This window comes from Pongo pygmaeus, chromosome 4 (assembly GCF_028885625.2).
Source record: "Pongo pygmaeus isolate AG05252 chromosome 4, NHGRI_mPonPyg2-v2.0_pri, whole genome shotgun sequence".
Lineage (NCBI taxonomy): Eukaryota > Metazoa > Chordata > Mammalia > Primates > Hominidae > Pongo > Pongo pygmaeus.
Window position 1 is genome coordinate 127,418,387 of NC_072377.2, and position 17,465 is coordinate 127,435,851.

Here is a 17,465-nt window from a genome sequence, read left to right on the forward strand (position 1 = left end):
TTCTGCTTTTTCTTTAAAACAATCATTTTCTCATGTTACTCTGAGTTCTCTAACATCAGTCTTAATGAATGCATACTATTCTATTATGGGATGTGTGCTTTATAACCATTTTGGGACATTGAAGTTGCTCCCAGTATTTTGCTATCATAAATATTCTGCAATTCACATCTTTACACATAAAAAATTTTCAATATTGCTATATTTGGTAAAGACTTTTAGGTTGCAAGTCAAAGGAAATCAGTTTGCCTTGGCTTGAGAAAAAAGAAAATGTATTAGTTTACGTAGCGAAAAGCTAAGTGTGGACTAGCTTTGGGCACAGCTGGACACAGCAGCTAAATGATGTTTTCGGAACCTTTCTGTCTTCTGGGCCACTTCCTTCTGTGCCGGCTTCGCTCTTAGGCCTGTTCCTTTATATTCTTTCAGAAAGATGGCAGCTCTTTCCCAATCATTCCGGAAGTCCAATGACGGCTCATTCACATGACTGAGGTCTAGCACCTAGGCCTGAGCCAGTCACTGGAGCCAGAGCAAGGGAATGTTCTGGCTGGCCAACAGGACAGCCCTGCTCCCTCTCCCACCTCCCCTGCTCTGTTCATCTGGCCCCTTTGCTGTTTCCTGAGCCCACCCAGCCTGCCCATCACTGATGACCACTGTTCTTGTCCCCTCTGCCTCCACACAGTTCCCCCACTGTCCCCATAGCTTGGTGCTCCCTCACTTCCTTCAGTCCCCGCTGACCACCCCTTCACTGTCTATTTGCTTTCCCTGACTTCACTGACTTATTGCTCCCTGATGTTGTATTATATATTCATGTAGTATAATTTGTCACCTTCACAGGAACCACAAGGGGTGACACCATTTGTTTACAGCTCTATCCCACCCTATAATATTGATAATATTTATCAAGTGAGTTAATGAACGAGTCTCCCAGGCCAGGTGTGTACCCATCTGTAGGGTCAGCCCACCCTAAGGACTAGAGATGGGTGAGAGAAGGATGTGATTTCTCAAAAGAAAAATAAGAAATTGGGCAGCCATCACCAGAGCAAGCAGAATAAATGCCGGGCTGACCGAAACACTGATGTCCCTTACAATTTTGGATCACTTTCTAAAGCCAATCCCAGGAGTGAGAAATTCCAAGGTTATAAATGTTTGGCTTTCCTGATAAGGACTGCTTCCACTTTTAGCCCCCCTATACAAATTCTCCTTATAGCAGATAAAATAATAATTCTTAGACGCAGATCATCACATCATGCCCCTCCCCAACTTCAAACAGATAACCTTTCCGTATACCATGACCAAAGACTCACCCTGGCACCCAGGCCCAAACTGGTCCAGTCTCAGCATTACCTCTGACCGCGCCCCTATCCCGCTCCCCTTTTCGCACCAGGCCCTAACACACTGGCTTTCTCTTCTGCCCTGGAATTCATTCATCCTTATCTTGGGACCTTCATATTTTCTCTTCCTTCCTCCTGGAAGGCCCTTCTTGCTGCTTTCTACCCTTCCTTCAGGCCTTAGCACAAATGCCATCCCTCCAGAGGCCCAAGAGAACCAAGAGGGGCCCAAGAGGCCTTCCACTCCGACGATGCTTCTCTCCCAGCCTCTCCAGCAGACATGGGCATATTTTTTTTTCACAGCACTCATCACCCTTTTTATTTGTTTCCTTGTTTATTCTCTGTCTTCCCCCACTAGACCGTAAACCCCATGAGGCCCTTTTCTGTCCATCGTTGTATCCCCAAAAGTCAAACTGGTACCTGGCAGATCAAAGACCCTCAAAAAATATTTGTTGGAAAAAAATTAACAAATTGCTCTCCCAGAGTGTTGCAGCAATTTGCGAATCAGCAGTAGGAATACTCAATTCATCTCTCACGGAGGCAATTTTCTTAAAATACAACTCGGTGAGATGGATCCTCACTGCTTGAGTCCTGGAGGAGAAGCAATGGCACTGTTTTCTAACAGACAACACTTCCCATCTGAACAGAGATCAAGCACACTCTGTTATAGCCAGGTATGTTATAACAAGGCCCCAGTAGAATTTCACTTTCCCATTAGTTATTTTTTTTTTAAAGATAGGGTCTTGCTATGTTGCTCAGGCTGGAGTGCAGTGGCAATTCACAGGCATGATCCCACTACTGACCAGCATAGAAGTTTTGACCCGCTCTGTTTTCAACCTGGGCCAGTTCACCCCTCCTTAGGCAACCTGGCGTTACCATGCTCCCCAGTGGCCACCATATTGATGCCGAACAGTATAGATACCCAATCAGTATAGCTCACTATAGCCCCGAATTCCTGGGCTTAAGCAGTCATCCCACCTCAGCCTCTTCAGTAGCTGGGACTACAGACATGTGCCACCACACCTGGCCTCATCTAGTTTAAATACAGCCTGAGTGGGTTTTGTTGTTGTTGTTGTTGTTGTTTGAGACAGGGTCTCACTCTGTTGCCTGGGGCAATCACAGCTCACTGCAGCCTTGATCTCCTGGACTCAAGCGATCCTCCCACCTCAGCCTCCTGAGTAACTGGAACTACAGATGTGCACCAACATGACCAGCTAATTTTAGTTTTTGTAGAGACAGGGTCTCACTATGTTGCCCAGGCTAGTCTCAAACTCCTGGGCTCGAGCAATTCTCCTGTCTCAGCCTCCCAAAGTGCTGGGATTATAGGCATGAGCCACCATACCCAGGCCTTATAGCCTGAGTCTTAATCCCCTTATGTAAGTAACAAAAAATATTTCTATTGCAACTGGGCTAAAGATAACTTTCTAAAAATGTTACATTGAATAACAATAAGTAAATAATCACCTTAAGTATATGAGATGTGGATGGGCATAATTTCTGAGTTATCTAATTATGTTTGTAGTTTGATTTATAAAATCTTTCTAATCTGTTCACTGTTAATGCTAGAGTGTGTGTATTTTTGTATATTTATTTTTTAAAGAACTTTACATTTTTAAAAAGTCTTGCAAAAAGAGTTGATCTAAAAGTATTTAATATAAAGAACAGCCAAGCACCCTTTTGTCAGAAAGAAATCCCTATGACATATCTCAGGTTACACTAGTCAAATTTCCCTTTATCTGAATTTCTGTTTGGATACAAAATAATAAACTTAATATCCTCATCTGTTTCAGATAAATGTTCAGCATTACCCAATATGGGGATCATAATGAATTCATAAAAAAAATTATTGCGTTAAAAAAATAGCCAATTCAAAGTTTTTTTTAGTTTAAAAATAGCACCACTTGAGGAAGGGGATATATTTAAGTTAAAAGTCCCTAAGCAGGTGGTTTACTAAAGTTCAAGCAAACTAAAGGGTGATGGTTTGATTTTTATAACTTTCCTGTGATCTGCGATAGAATACAAAAAGAAAGTAAAAAAAAAAAAAGCAAATAATTGAAAGACAACACACCACACACACACAAACACACACACACACACACCCCTGCCAAAGCATATCCTTGTTTTCTGCCAGTTATGTCACCAGTCAGCGACCTCAACCACGAAAGGCGTTTTCACATCTATCTTGCCACTGTTGACAATCAAGCAGTTGGTGAGTGGACGGTCATGCCCATCAGTTGCTTGGAGCTCTATGGAGTGCACAACTGTCTGGTGAGAGAAAAGTAGACACATGGTTTAATTCTGACCAGCAGCTATAGCAATCCAAAGGTTAAACCAAAGCCAACTCCAAAAGCCCACGTGGGAAGGAAATAAGGTTGGTTGGTTGGTTGGTTTTTTATGACTACTAAGACCATGCATGCTAACTGTGGAAAACTTAGAATATGTAGAAAATACATACATCACATAATAAAATTCACCCATGACCTTCTTACTCAGCGACCACACTGGTATATTTCCTCACTTCTTTTTAAATAAGCATTTTATATTCTAAAAAAGTAGATATTTTTGTAAACACCCAGCTCTAGTAAAAGGCATTTCCATTCACCTGGTATAAGCCAGCGTAACAGTCAACATGAAGTCTGAGTCAGTTTCAGCTCCATCCTGTAATAGGTCTTCACATGTATGGGCCAGAAAGCAGATTCAGAAATGGACCTAGTTCTAGGTTTGTCCATTTTAAAGGTGACCCAAGCCATTAACCTATAAGTTGAGCCCAATACTAATGTAACCCCAGCCCCCCACAGTGCTGTGAAGGCATCTTTCTCTACCCTGGAAGGCTTCACAAGCCCAACAGTACGGTATTTCACACTGAAGGAGGTTGGACTGGGCAAGGAATAAGAAAGTAGGTTTTTGGTGGGTTTCCCAGACAGCATTGAGGCTACTAGCTCAGTTCCCAAACTTGTGTTAGATAGAATCAGAAAAACAGGTAGTTGTGAAGGAACTGCAGCGAGCAAGATTGGTTTATTTACATTTGGCTGAGGGAGGCAGAATAAGTCACATGGAAACAAAATAAAATGAAACATGGAAAAAGGAAAGGGAGACAAGGATGGTCCAGGCCTGGGATGGACAGACTTTACAGTAACCAGTTTAGGAGCTGAGAGTGCTACTTCAGGCACCTGTAAGGCAGCAATATTGAGAGAGAAAGGGAATGAGGGTTTTACGAAGTGTTCCTACGGGTTGTGAATTGGACTGCTTTGACATTCTTTGAGACCCAACAGTACAGATTCAAATTCTCTTCGATAATTTTTTGTTGCGTGTCTCTGTGAATGTGACCTAGGTGTCTGAGCTGAACCAGATGGGATTCTGGGGTGGTTTTGTTTTGCTTTGTTTTTAACTATTTTTAATTCTGGTAAGAAACACATAACATAAAATGTGCCATCTTACTCATTCGTAAGTGCACGGTGCAGTGGTGTTGAGTATATTTACATTGTTGTGCAACCAATAGCCAGAATTTTTCATCTCGCAAAACTGAAACCCTATACCTATTAAATACAACATCCCATTTACCCCATCCCCAGCCCCTGGCAACTACCATTCTACTTTCTGTTTCTATCAGTGTGACCACTTTAGATATTTTATATAAATGAAGTCATATAGTATTTGTCTTCCTATGACTGGTTTATTTCACTTAGCATAATGTCCTCAGAATGTCTTTCCTTTTGGAGACTGAATAATATTCCATTGTGTGTATATATGGGGTCCTGGTATATATTGGTTCCATTAAAAAGGGCTTTACATTTATATCAAGTAGTAAAATAAATCAACTTGTCTTTAATTTCTCCTTGTCAAGTCCCTAGCTGCTGTGCCAATGACCCTAAGAATTAAAATGCCATACCATATATAATTTATTCACCTTTGAAGAGGCCAGTCAGCTATATAATGGATCTCTAACAAGCATATTTTAAGATTAAAATAAATCATTGAAAGTACTCTCAATAAAAATATAAAGCTTTGAAAGGAAAAAAATGTATCAATTTACCATCCCATCAATGACTTTTCCAAATACCACATGTTTGCCATCCAACCAGGTGGGCTTGGTCAGGGTGATAAAGAACTGAGAGCCATTGGTGTCAGGCCCAGCGTTGGCCATGCTGACCCACCCAATGCCATAGTGCTTCAGCTTGAAGTTCTCATCTGGAAATGTCTCACCATAGATGCTCACACCTGAGACAAAACAAGGAAGAGAGTGAACAGATGTCTTCCAAAAGTCACCTCTTCAAAGGGAAACATAAGGCCTTAGAGGAATCAGTTACTAGAACCCTATAGGAGGTAGGGATGGGGAAGACATGTTCAAACATAAGGAGAAGTGAAGGAGGGAATAAAATTAACTCCTTAAGGAAACAGGGCACTAGGGCCTAAAATAAACAAAGAAAGCCTTAAATATGGGACAGGATAGCGGGATACTCTCTGGCCTCATACCAAGGACCAAACCTTGATCAAGCAGGTCCATGATTTCACTCTGAAGTGAGAAGGAACTGAAGGGCAGGAAAACATCCTAAAGCCAGATGAAAAGGTGTGAGCCATCCTAGTGGCTGTGTACCTGTTTCCTGAGACTCAAAGCTCAGGACAGTCCTGTGACTTTTCCAGGATTGGGTGTTACTCAGCACCCAACCAGGATGCACCAAGCATTCAATATACACCCACAGCGAATTCTCATAACAACCCTGAAGAGCAGGTATTCTCTGTCCTATTTTACAATGGGAAACAGAGGTTACAAAACTTGAAAATAGCAGAGCAGAATTTGAACATCTGACTTTCTGATTCTAAAGCTGGTGCTTTTTGTTGCCTCAGCACCAAGAACAATAGCAGCTGATCTGGAAGTTGTTGGTCACAGCAACTTCAGGACCCAACAGGACACAGAGGATGATGGCAATTGGGAGTACCCAGTGGTCAACCTTGAACAGGAGAACCAAAGCAAGGCAGGAGGTCTGGAGTTCTAGCAAAGTGGCAGGCAGAGTGGAAGATCTTTCTCCACAGACCATGAGATGGATCTGACTATCCTCTAATACCTCAAGAGTCTGCCAGGCCCACCTCCCCTTCTGTAGGGCCCCTTATCTGTCAGTTGCCAACTTCAAAATTCTGATTCAGTTAGAAAACCCAGAAGTAGCCTGGGCGCAGTGGCTCACGCCTGTAATCCCAGCACTTTGGGAGGCTGAGGCAGGCGGATCACAAGGTCAGGAGATTGAGACCATCCTGGCTAACACAGTGAAACCCCATCTCTACTAAAAATACAAAAAATCAGCCGGGCATGGTGGCAGGCGCCTGCAGTCCCAGCTACTTGGGAGGCTGAGGCAGGAGAATCGCTTGAACCTGGGAGGCAGAGGTTGTAGTGAGCCAAGATCATGCCATTGCACTCCAGCCTGGGTGACAGAGTGAGACTGTGTCTCAAAAGAAAAAAAAAGCCCAGAAGTGGATATCAAAGCCAAGCAATTTATAACTGGTTGGTCAGTGACACTTCAAGTGGCCTTGTAGGAGAGCGCTCCCACAGAAGGGTCTAGGCTATATTTAAATTGCCCAAAACATTGTCTATCCAAAATTCAGAGAATTCTAACGCAAGATGCACACTGGGCAGGGAAGGTAGTGAGAAAAAAAAAGGTAGCAGAAAAGAGGGCAGAATGAAGCTCAGTCACCATTCCTGCTGGCACCATTCTTATGGCAGGAAGGTGGGATGCCAGCACCGAGGGCACGGGCACCAGCACTCCAGGGTTTTCCAGTGAGATCCATGAGTGTCCTCAGCAAATCCCATTGCCTGGGGTAACCTAAATGCCTTCCTCCACTCCTGTCTACATCCCCATACTCCTCAGCATTTTTGCAAGAACTAAAAGTAATCTTCACAAAGTGCCTGGCAAATCAAAGCACTTAATAGTAGCCATTTTTTTGTTATAAACAAACCATTGCAATAAACATAAAATTAGAAATAGTGCTTGAAAATGGCCTGTTGCTTTAAAAATGGACAACAGATATCCACCCAAACCAGTATTTGTTGAATTAAAAATCTTAAATCTAAAGTAAATTTAAATTCTTTGGAGTTACATATATGGTGTATGTTCAAGAAAAGAACTAAACTTTTAAGAGAAAACAGTGTATGGAGCTGGAAAGCTATAATCCTCAATGAGAAACAATAAGCTAAGGAGATTTGAAACTCTAAATTTAACTATTTCTACTTTATTGAACTCCAACTTTGTTTATAAGAGTTTGTTTCTATTACAATTTTGACAACTCAGCTATTGCTTTAACTTTAAAAAAGTATTGGTTCCCAGCTTTGTCCAAAGGACAGCAAATAGTAAGCTTGGGGTCCTGACGAAGCCACCATCCTGTAAACTCAGACACTGGATTCAGTCCTCCTGTTCCCAAGTTACCCAAGTAGAACTTGCTTTCTCTAACCCAACATTTTAGAACAGAAAAAAGAAAACACATAGCTAGGAGTGTGAGTCACTTTTTTGCAGGTTAAATCTTAAAAGTTCTCTTGGACTTGTTTTTTACTGTTTTGTCAATATGATGAAAGATTTTGAAAGAATGAGGAAAGTGCGCTGTGACCCTGCTGCTAACTCTAGTCTCAACCTCCTGGTGTGAGGCCCATCTTCCGCCTGCAACGCCCACCTCTGCGCGCGCGCTGCCATCCCAGGGGAATGCAGCTTCATGTTCCACACCTTTTCCTTCCTACGAAAGATATTTTCTGTATGGCTACTGACTAGTAGTCTGGTATTTTAATAACTGCAAAATGAATACATCTCAATTACGGAAAGACAATAAACACCAAAACAATCCTGCTTAAAATGAGGACGCCTCCCTTATACCTGTCGAGATGCTGCTAGATGAGTCCCCAAAACTCCAACCTTCTTAAAGAGGTAGAGTCATCTTTACAACTGTGTTCCTTAGCTCTGGATTTCAACAGATTGGGTTCATATACTGGCTTAATCTTAGGTTTCAGTTTGGTAAATGGGAAAGGAAAAATGCAAAGACGTTACCCCCAGTGCCATCTCCAGCGGTGATGTCACCTCCTTGAATCATGAAATCCTTGATGACACGATGAAACCTGCTTCCTTTATATCCATATCCTTTCTAAAGAGATTATTTCAGTTGAATAACAAGTAACAGAGGCCATACTGAAAGATAAACTCAGTGTTGATCTAGAAAGGACAAACTGAGAAAATTAAACAAAATGACTACAGAACTTGACTATATCCCAGTTATGGTTTACTGAGAGAAATTTGTCATTAGCTGACCAAAAAATAAATATGTTATGGAAGTCAAGTATTAATGTGAATAAGTTAAAAGAGAGCAAACCATATTTTCAGTTGATGATGATTTTCTCCCAATTTCCAGAAGCCTAAGGGCACTGAGTGCCCAAATAATACATATTTTATTGGAAAATAAAGTCAAATGTGGTAAGGTTCATCTGACATACTAATTTAATACTTATTTTCTCAGATGACATCTTTATATTTGGCTTAAAAGAAAGAAGACCCAGTTTAAAGGAAATAAAATTGAGACATACCTCTCCTGTTGCTAGAGCAACAAAATTTTCCACTGTCTTGGGCACAACTTTTCCAAAGAGGCCAATCACAATTCTGCCAACATCTTTGTCTCCAATCCTCACATCAAAGAAGACCTGTGTGCAGTTGAAAGGCAAAGTGGAAGGTTATAAGGTGGAAAAGCACAAATACAAGGTAAGTGAAAATTAAAATCTGAGAATTGACCCACATACAAAAGCCCTGCCCATCAGTATTTTGTAAAGGATCATGACATCAATTAAAGGTACTTTAAAACTATTGCATGGGTGCATTTCACTCACAAATATTCTTTCAAGAAACATTTATTAAGCACCACCCACGGGCCAGGCACTGTACCAGGTATTGAGTTTACAGGCTGACTCAACTCTGTCAGCGCTGGCCAATGAAGTCTTCAATAATTCTTCTCTTCCCATACCCCAGACAAACGCTGCTGCTACTTCTCATTTCCTGGCTTTATGGATGAAGAGTTGAATGGAAAATGTTGCTCTCTTAGAAAGTAATGCTCTCTAATCTTGGCAGGACAAAAAAAAAAAAAAGTTGTGAGGAAACAGGCTAACCACCAAAATTTATTTTTTTATAATTTCAAACAGTCCTAAATTTGCAATGAGTTCTCAATAGATGTCTGCCATCCAGGAGATGGTAAAAATGGTGAAACACAGCAGTCCTTCAAAAGGCCTGCCACTCATGTCCAAGCACAGTAAAGCACCAGGTCCCCAGCTTTCCAAAGGACAGCAAACATTAAGCGTGGGTCATCACACTGACAAAGCCATCACCCTGTAAACTCAGACACTGAATTCAGTCCTCTTGTTCCCAAGTTACCCAAGTAGAATTTGCTTTTCCTAACCCAACATTTTACAACAGGAAAAAGAAGACACATAGCCAGGAGTGAGTGTGAGTCCCCTTTTTGCAGGTAAAACCATAAAAGTTCTCTTGGACTTGTTTTTAACTGTCTCATCTGAAACAAAATTATATGCATTTTGCTTCACAAATCACTGTGTTAAGATGATTCTGAAATAGAACGCTTGAAAAGGCCACAAAGTCAAAGGGCATTCTATTAGCGCGTTTAGATTACATGAACCAATTTACTGTTTGAATGGGTAAAAAAGACATTCAAGAGATGGCTTTAAAAAATATAAGAACGGTTGTCAAAGAAAAAAGATGTCTTACAGTTTAGAAAAATCACTAAGTAAAGACTGCCAAGCTTCAGTTCAAGACAAGAGCTTCTGCCAATACATCAGTACGCCTGTCACAGGGTGATGTGATATTTAGTGTTCCATGTGGCATTTTACAATTTTTACATGGCCAAAGCAGCAAAACTTTTATTATTATTTATATAGAAGAGCTTTATAGAATGCATGAAAGGCCCTGCCCTTGAGATGGGGCAGTGTATTAAAGGAGTGCAATTCAGCATGGCTTGGGATAGGAAGGTGCTTCAACACACCCATGGGCCTGGTCAGTGCAGAGCCGGCTTACGAGAGAAGCAGTTTCTCCAAAGGGATTTGCAAGCCAAGGTGTAAATTCAATAAACAGCAATAACAAAGCAGCACCAGGAAGCCAGAGATGAAACCTTAAAGAAACATCATATGAGACACTAGAAGAGCCTTCCAGACTTTTAAAATAAAGAAGAGACAACAAAGCCTGTGAATGTTTAGGAAGGGAGTAAGATCTGGGAGAGCAGCATGAGCAGATGAAGAAAAAGTACCTGTCACCCAACATAACTCTTCAGCAAAAATCACGTATTTTTACACACAGCCTAGCACACATATTATTATAATTTTTTCCCCAAATTGAAATATCCTTCAGCTTCATGAGTGAGCATAAGAACACATAGCAGTTTTTTTTTTTCATAGCAGGTTTTGCCAACTCTAATGGAAAGGATAAAATCAAATCTCATTTTGTCAACAAGTATTTATGCAAGGTTATGTAAAAGGCAATGTGAGGGGACAAACTGTATAAGAGAGTCCCTGTCCTAAGGCAGCTTAAAATAAAGAGATAGGATAGGCAAACCCATAACCACAGTACAGGGCAGTGTGTGACAAATGCCACCCAAACACTGTATGCCCAGGCCCGCAGGAATGGTGAGGCTAAGGAGGAAGGCTTGAAGGCAGGCAGGCCTGGGAGAAGGGGAGCCATCTCCCCAAACACAGATGGGGGTGAGCCTTGCCTGGCAGACTTCTTTCTGGAACCAATGCACCTAGGCAGGAAATGTGACCTGTGTGCAGAGAAGCAAAGCTGCCCTTCTGACCACAACTAGGGGTTAGAGTGGGTGGGGGGCCAGGAAAGAAGCTGCCCACCAGTTCCAGAAGGCAGAGGACAGATGCTGGCCTAAGCATGAGTTTTGTTAGGCAACAGAGAGAAGAGAAAGAATAGGGTCAAGTGAGGCTCTGGGAATGTTACTCAAACAGAGAGAAAGAGAATCTGGAGGCTCTTACACCAGTTCAAGAATAAGGTCATAATGGCCTGCACTGGGGTGGTGGTGGAAGGAATGTATGAGAGAGACAGAAAAGGCATTTATTTATTTATTTACTGAGACAGAATCTCATTCTGCCGTCCAGGCTGGAGTGCAGTGGCACAATCTCAGCTCACTGCAACCTCTGCCTCCCAGGTTCAAGCGACTCTTGTGCCTCAGCCTCCTGAGTAGCTGGGATTACAGGTGTGCACCACCACACCTGGCTAATTTTTGTATTTTTAGTAGAGATGGGGTTTCGCCATATTGGCCAGGCTGGTCTCAAACTCCTGACCTTAAGTGATCTGCCCATCTTGGCCTCCCAAAGTGCTGGGATTACAGGCATAAGCCACAGCGCCCAGCCAGGAGAGGCATTTAAACAAAGGGGCAGACACTGGAGGAGGAGCAGGAAGAAAGAGGGAAGGAAACAAACATGACTTAATGGTGGTCTCAGTGTGGGTAACCCACATCATCTTATATAATTCATCCTCACCACACCGGGAAAGGTGGGACAGGAACTATTATCACTAATTTACAAATGAGAAAAGTGGGAATGAGGGAGGTTAAGTGATTTACCAAGGTTTCCCTACTATGAGTGTGAGAGCCAGAATTTCAAGGCTGCCTCTAGCTAAACTGGTTTATCGTTAATAGGGCTCTCCCGGTCTAGCCAGGGAAACCCTAAGGAGTAGAAACAGTGTTTTTAGTTCCCCAGTGGCCACCTAAGGTCAGCAGGAGGAGGCAGTCAAGAAATGTTAAATGGTTCAATGTCAAATGATACTCAAGGAGGACCTGGGCACACACATTCCTAGACAGGAGGTGAGACAGCTGCCAGCAAACGCTCTCACTCTAAACCCTCTCACCACTGGATTCATCTCTGATGTTGCTGAGTGCCTCTGGGAACAAAGCCCAGTGCTGGGCCAGCGGTGGGGTGGGGCTACAAAGCTCCTACCCTCAAGGAGCTTCAGTCCAACAGAAAACACATATATGAATGCTATAATATAATAAGAAGTCAGATTTTATAAGACTAGTACAGATAAGGTGTCATGGTAAGGGGTGGTGATTATCTGTGGAGACCAGTGTGGGCTTCCTGGGGAAGGTGATATTGGATTCCATGCTAGACTTTGGGGGTGAGCACCTCAGTCACTTGTTTCTTCCCTCAAGGCTGCCCTTGAAAGTCATTTGAAAATTACTCGGCATTGGAGATGGGAGGAGGTAGAGGAAGAGGGAGGAGGCACTTACACAGCCTGACCCAAACCCCTGTGGAATTAATCCTGATTCCGTTTCCAAAGTAACTAGGGAACACACCCAGTACATGAGCTGCGCATGTGGAAGAAACTGTTCTCAAATGCAGCTCCACCACTCAATGGCCATGGAATCTTCAGCAAATTAATTAAACTCTGAACTCCCTTTCTTCATCTGTAAAATAAATGATGATTCCTTTCAGGTCTGCTCTGTCACAGTAGGATTAAGATAAACACAAATAACACTAACAAGTGACTTCTGAAATCAGGGACTATGGACTATGTGCTTTACCTGCTGCTATGGTTTGGATATTTGATCCCAATGTTGGAGGTAGGGCCTAATGCGAGGTGTTTGAGTCATGGGTGTAGATCCCTCATGAATGGCTTGGTGCCATCTCAGAAGTGAGTGGGTTCTCACTTTGTTAGTTCCCATGAGAACTGGTTTTAAAAGGAAGCTGGCACCATCCCCTTCAGCTTCCTCTCTCTCCACGTGATCTGCACATGCCTGCTCCCTATCACCTTCCGCTGTGAGTGGAAGCAGCCTGAGGCTGTCACCAGATGCCCAGTCTTGAATCTTACAGCTCACAGCAGAACCGTGAGCTAAATAAACCTTTTTTCTTCATAAATTGCCCAGCCTCAAGTATTCTTTTACAGCAACATAAAATGGACTAAGAAATCTGCTTTACCACATCTAATGTGCAAAGCCCTCCCAGGTAGGGATGATTTCTATCTCCATTTGACAGAGGAGGAAACTGAGCTGTGGACATTAGATAACTTGTCCAAGGCCATCTAGCCACAGCCTCCTGGCCACTACATGCTAATGTGCTTGCAAGCTGTAATATGTGTGCAGCTGGAAGGATAGTGGCATTATTTCATACACTCCCGATGCTGGATCCTGCACAGATCCCATGGCATTGGTTCAAAAATATAGGTCGGCAAATATAATTCTGTGGATTTGGAGCCCAATGAGCCAGAGCCCCCACCTGAGCCTCTATGGCTGGGTCAGGAACCTGCCAGGCTGGCCCAGCAGCAGGATCTGTGGACAGAGTTAGTGCCACTAATGGCCATGTGGGCGGAATAGCACCTCACACCTCTCTTATTTACAGATTCCTATTTTTAAATGAAATGAGAGGTAAACAAAAACACTGCTGAAGAAAACAATACACTACAGCAATGGCCAATTAATGTACTTGTCTGCACTCAGAGAAATTATTTTTAACATCATTTTCCAATAGATTTAGTTGTCTTTAGAAGTTCATGAAAAAGTAATTTAACAGAGCAGAATCTGTTTAAGACGCACCTACACAATTAGCTTTTAGAAAAACTTAATGACAAATTTAGTAGGGGGAAAAAAAGACATGTTAAGTAACAATTCTGAGAGTAGGGTACATGCAAACTCTCCCTCAGTGACAGTGTCACAGACAAGGGTTTAGGATGCTCAAACCCTTCCCCTCCTGCAGCCACCAGCTTCCTCCTCTCTTGGCTCCATCTTCCAGGGGTTCCCAGCCCACACTGCCTGCACATCAGAATCACCCAAAGCTTCTAAAAGATAGGATACCGAGCCCCATCCATACAGACTGTGATTGACTTGCTCTGGGGTAGGTCACTGCATCAGTAGGTTTAAGAAGTTTCCCAGGTGAAACTTGTTCCCAAATATTGCAGGGGACGTACTTACACTAAAAACATTTATTCATTGTTAATCTCAAATTCACATCTAACTGGGCACCCTGTATTTTATTTGGCAATCCTATTCCCTCTCCCTCACCCCCTTTCTAAACCGTCAACAACTCCTGTTAGTTATATCTCCAAAATCTATTTCAAGTCCTTCCCTTGCTCCCCATTTCAATGATTACCACCCTAATCCAAGCCATCATCTGGACTCTGGCATGGTGCCCTGAATGACCTCCCATTTCTATCTCCACTGAGTGACCACATAAATTTCTCAAGAGTATATATTGAGATCATGCCATTCTTATGCTTAAAACCCTTCAGTGGCTCTGACTGCAGAATAACACTTCAAATTTTAAGAATTGTCTCAATACCCGCACGCCTACCTGCAGCTTTTAAGGCCCTGTGTGATCCCGCTGCTGCTCGCAACCTCATGTCAAGTCACCTCTCATTCTGCGCTGAAGCCACGCCATCCTCTCCACATATTCTGAATGCAGGGAGGGCTTTCCTGTTTAAGGACCTATGCACATGCAGTTCCCTTTGCCTCCTTAGTCTTCCCTGCGCTGGTTTTTCTCGCTTTTCAGGTATTTTTAAATGTCACCCAAAGTATATTAAAGTTTATTTCCTCCAACATTTCATAATTGTGCGAATTTTATGTTTATGGCTTTATCAAGAGACCCCGTTCAGCTCTGTGGCCTTGCACAAACCGTTTCCCAAAGTTAGACATGCCTACAAGATCAAGAGGCTGGGAGTAAGATCAGAGCTTCTCAAAACCATCAGGCTGTTTATCAACCCCGCCCACAGCGTGGCACGGCCTTTCTGCGACATCAGATGCTGAGCTGGACCTCCTCCTCCCCACCCCTATTCCTCCCCGTCCTCAGGTGGCGTCTGCGGTAGAGGATGTAAGCATTCCACTCGTTGATTAGTATCGTTTCCACTGACAAACCCCAGACTGATGAAGACCACTTTCAGCTGCAGCCTGCCCCCTCCAGCTTCAGTTTCCAAGACACTATTGCCAGTGGGTTTTCTAGAAGTGGTGATCATGGTCACCAAATTATCCCCTCCCTCTCCCTGCATTCTCCCATTATCGTCTACCCTTGGTTAAATATGATGAAAAAAGAACTGAAGCGGAGTTAAGTACGAGGAAGCCTTAAAGACGCACTTTCTGGCAGCCCTCCGCCCCCGTTCCCCGCAGTGGAGGCTGCCCCAGGTCTGTAGGTGCCGCCTTCGCCCGGCCTCGCGTAGCCCGCCGAAGTTGAAGGCGCACCTCCCCTTCCCGGGAGAGGACGACGGTTCCCCAAAAGAGGCGGAGGGTAGTCTCTCATCTGAGCGAGGCGCTTTAACGCCTGCCCGAAGCCACCGCGGCCAGCGTGGAGACCACGTGGCGGGCGAGCGGCTGCAAGCCCTGGGCTCCGAGCGCCTCTCCTGTGCGGGTCCCGCCCCCCTCCCCGCATTCCTCTCGTTGTGCTCCCCAGCCCAGGCCACGCTGAAGGAAGTACTTGGGCAGTCTCTTTCCTGGAGAACGGGCCCGCCGGTTCCGGAAGCCTCTTCTACCCCCAGGCTGGTTACTTCGGACTACCGACCCGGGGCAAGAAGTCCAAGCAGCCTGCGGCGGGGGCAGGCTGGCCTCAGCCCAGCTCCCCCAGGGTCTCCCCCGGAGCGCCGGCCTCCCAGCACGCGAGCGGCCCCCTCCCACCCTGTCCTGCGGCCGCCTCCAGTCCCCCTGCGCCCGGGAAGCCTCCCCCTCGCCCGCCCTGACACCGAGGTCCCAGTATCCAAAGCGCCCCCAGGGCCCCGCCCGCAACAGGGGAAGTTGCTGCCCGCCGCTCTGGGTCACCTTGGCCGTCACCGAGGGGCCTCGCTTGCGGAAGCCCTCGGCCCCCGAAGAAGACACAAGCGCGCCGAGCCCCACGCAAAGGACGAGAGGTAGTAGCAGCCGAGGACCCGGGCCCATGGTGAGCGGTGGCAGCGGCGCTACCGGCACGGGCGCGACACAGGCTCCGGGACCGCTGACGGGACTCCCGGCCGGCTGCGCCTGCGCGCTCCCGGTTGCGGGGGATGGGGATCGGGCAGTCCGGGAAGGGCGGGGACCCGGGGCGCGTTCCTCCCAAGTTCAGACTTGCGACGCGAACTTCGGATTCGGGGGAGCGCGCCCAGAGGGCGCAGCCAGCGCTCGGCCGCCGTGCCTAAGGTGGCGGGTGCGGAGAGCGCCAGGGACTGGAGGGAGCCCGGGTTGCCCAGGCGCAGAGCCGGGCGCAACGGGCTAGGCTGGGAGCACCTCCTGGAATTTACCGCGTAGGCGCGGGTTAAACCTGGACGGGAAGACCAGGGCTCTCGGACTTCCGCGTCCGCCCGGCAGCTAGCGCTCCGCGGGACTGGGAACTCTGCGGCCGGTCTAGGTCTGATTGCTGCCGCCTTGGGAGCAGCCTCCGCCGCGGCCGCCGAGTTCCAATGGCCCATCGGAACCTTTTGCTAGATTTTGGGCGCTTAGCAGAACTTTTGACACCGCTGGACGCGTGGAGCCCTGTTGCACTCGAATAATGGCCTCTCTGAGATGATTCACGTCTAGGGAACATTGGAAAATGCTGAATTCACAGTGCCTCTTTGCCTTCGAAAAACTTTTACATTGGCTTTAAGTACTTTATTTGGAGGATGATTCTGTGATCTTATCTACACTGTTCACAAGGCAGCACTTACACGGGCCCAGAACCATGGTCATGTAGGATTCTTTCCTGGGGAAACAAAGTAAATAAACTGACTTTTAGGTGTATCTGTAGGATGGAATTTTCACAAACTTAAAAATTATGTTTAGGAAGATTAATGACTGGGGAAATAAGTTATTATATTTTTTAAATGGAAAATTCGGGTTGCAAAACCACATAGAAATTCTGATCTCAACCGTGAAAATAGATATATCAAGGCATTTAAATATTGAAAGAGATATAGCACAACGTTTACAGTAGCTGTAGATAGAATTGATAGCTATTGATAGAATTACGGATTTTTGAGGGTTTAAAAAAAATTTTTTTTACGGTTTTCTGATTTCCCAGATGTTCTACAATGAGCATATATAAGTATTTTATAACATGGAAAGGGTTATTTTAAAACTCATTGCTTTTTGAATTAGAATTTCAAAATAACTTTTTTATTTTAGAGTAACAGCCCTAAAATTAACTAAAAATTAGTGGTATTCGCACATAGGTGCCACTTTAAGGGG

General features: G+C 44.6%; 1 protein-coding gene across 1 annotated transcript; it reads right to left on the reverse strand.

Moving 5' to 3' along the window:
- Positions 1–2,959: 2,959 nt before the first annotated feature.
- On the reverse strand, positions 2,960–16,585 carry PPIC (peptidylprolyl isomerase C). The gene is made up of 5 exons (XM_054488346.2): positions 16,086–16,585; positions 8,878–8,991; positions 8,348–8,441; positions 5,359–5,543; positions 2,960–3,590 (listed from the first exon to the last, which is right to left on the reverse strand). The coding sequence occupies exons 1-5, from the start codon at positions 16,200–16,202 to the stop codon at positions 3,462–3,464; spliced, it is 639 nt and encodes a 212-aa protein (XP_054344321.1). The 5' UTR covers positions 16,203–16,585; the 3' UTR covers positions 2,960–3,461.
- Positions 16,586–17,465: the final 880 nt, after the last annotated feature.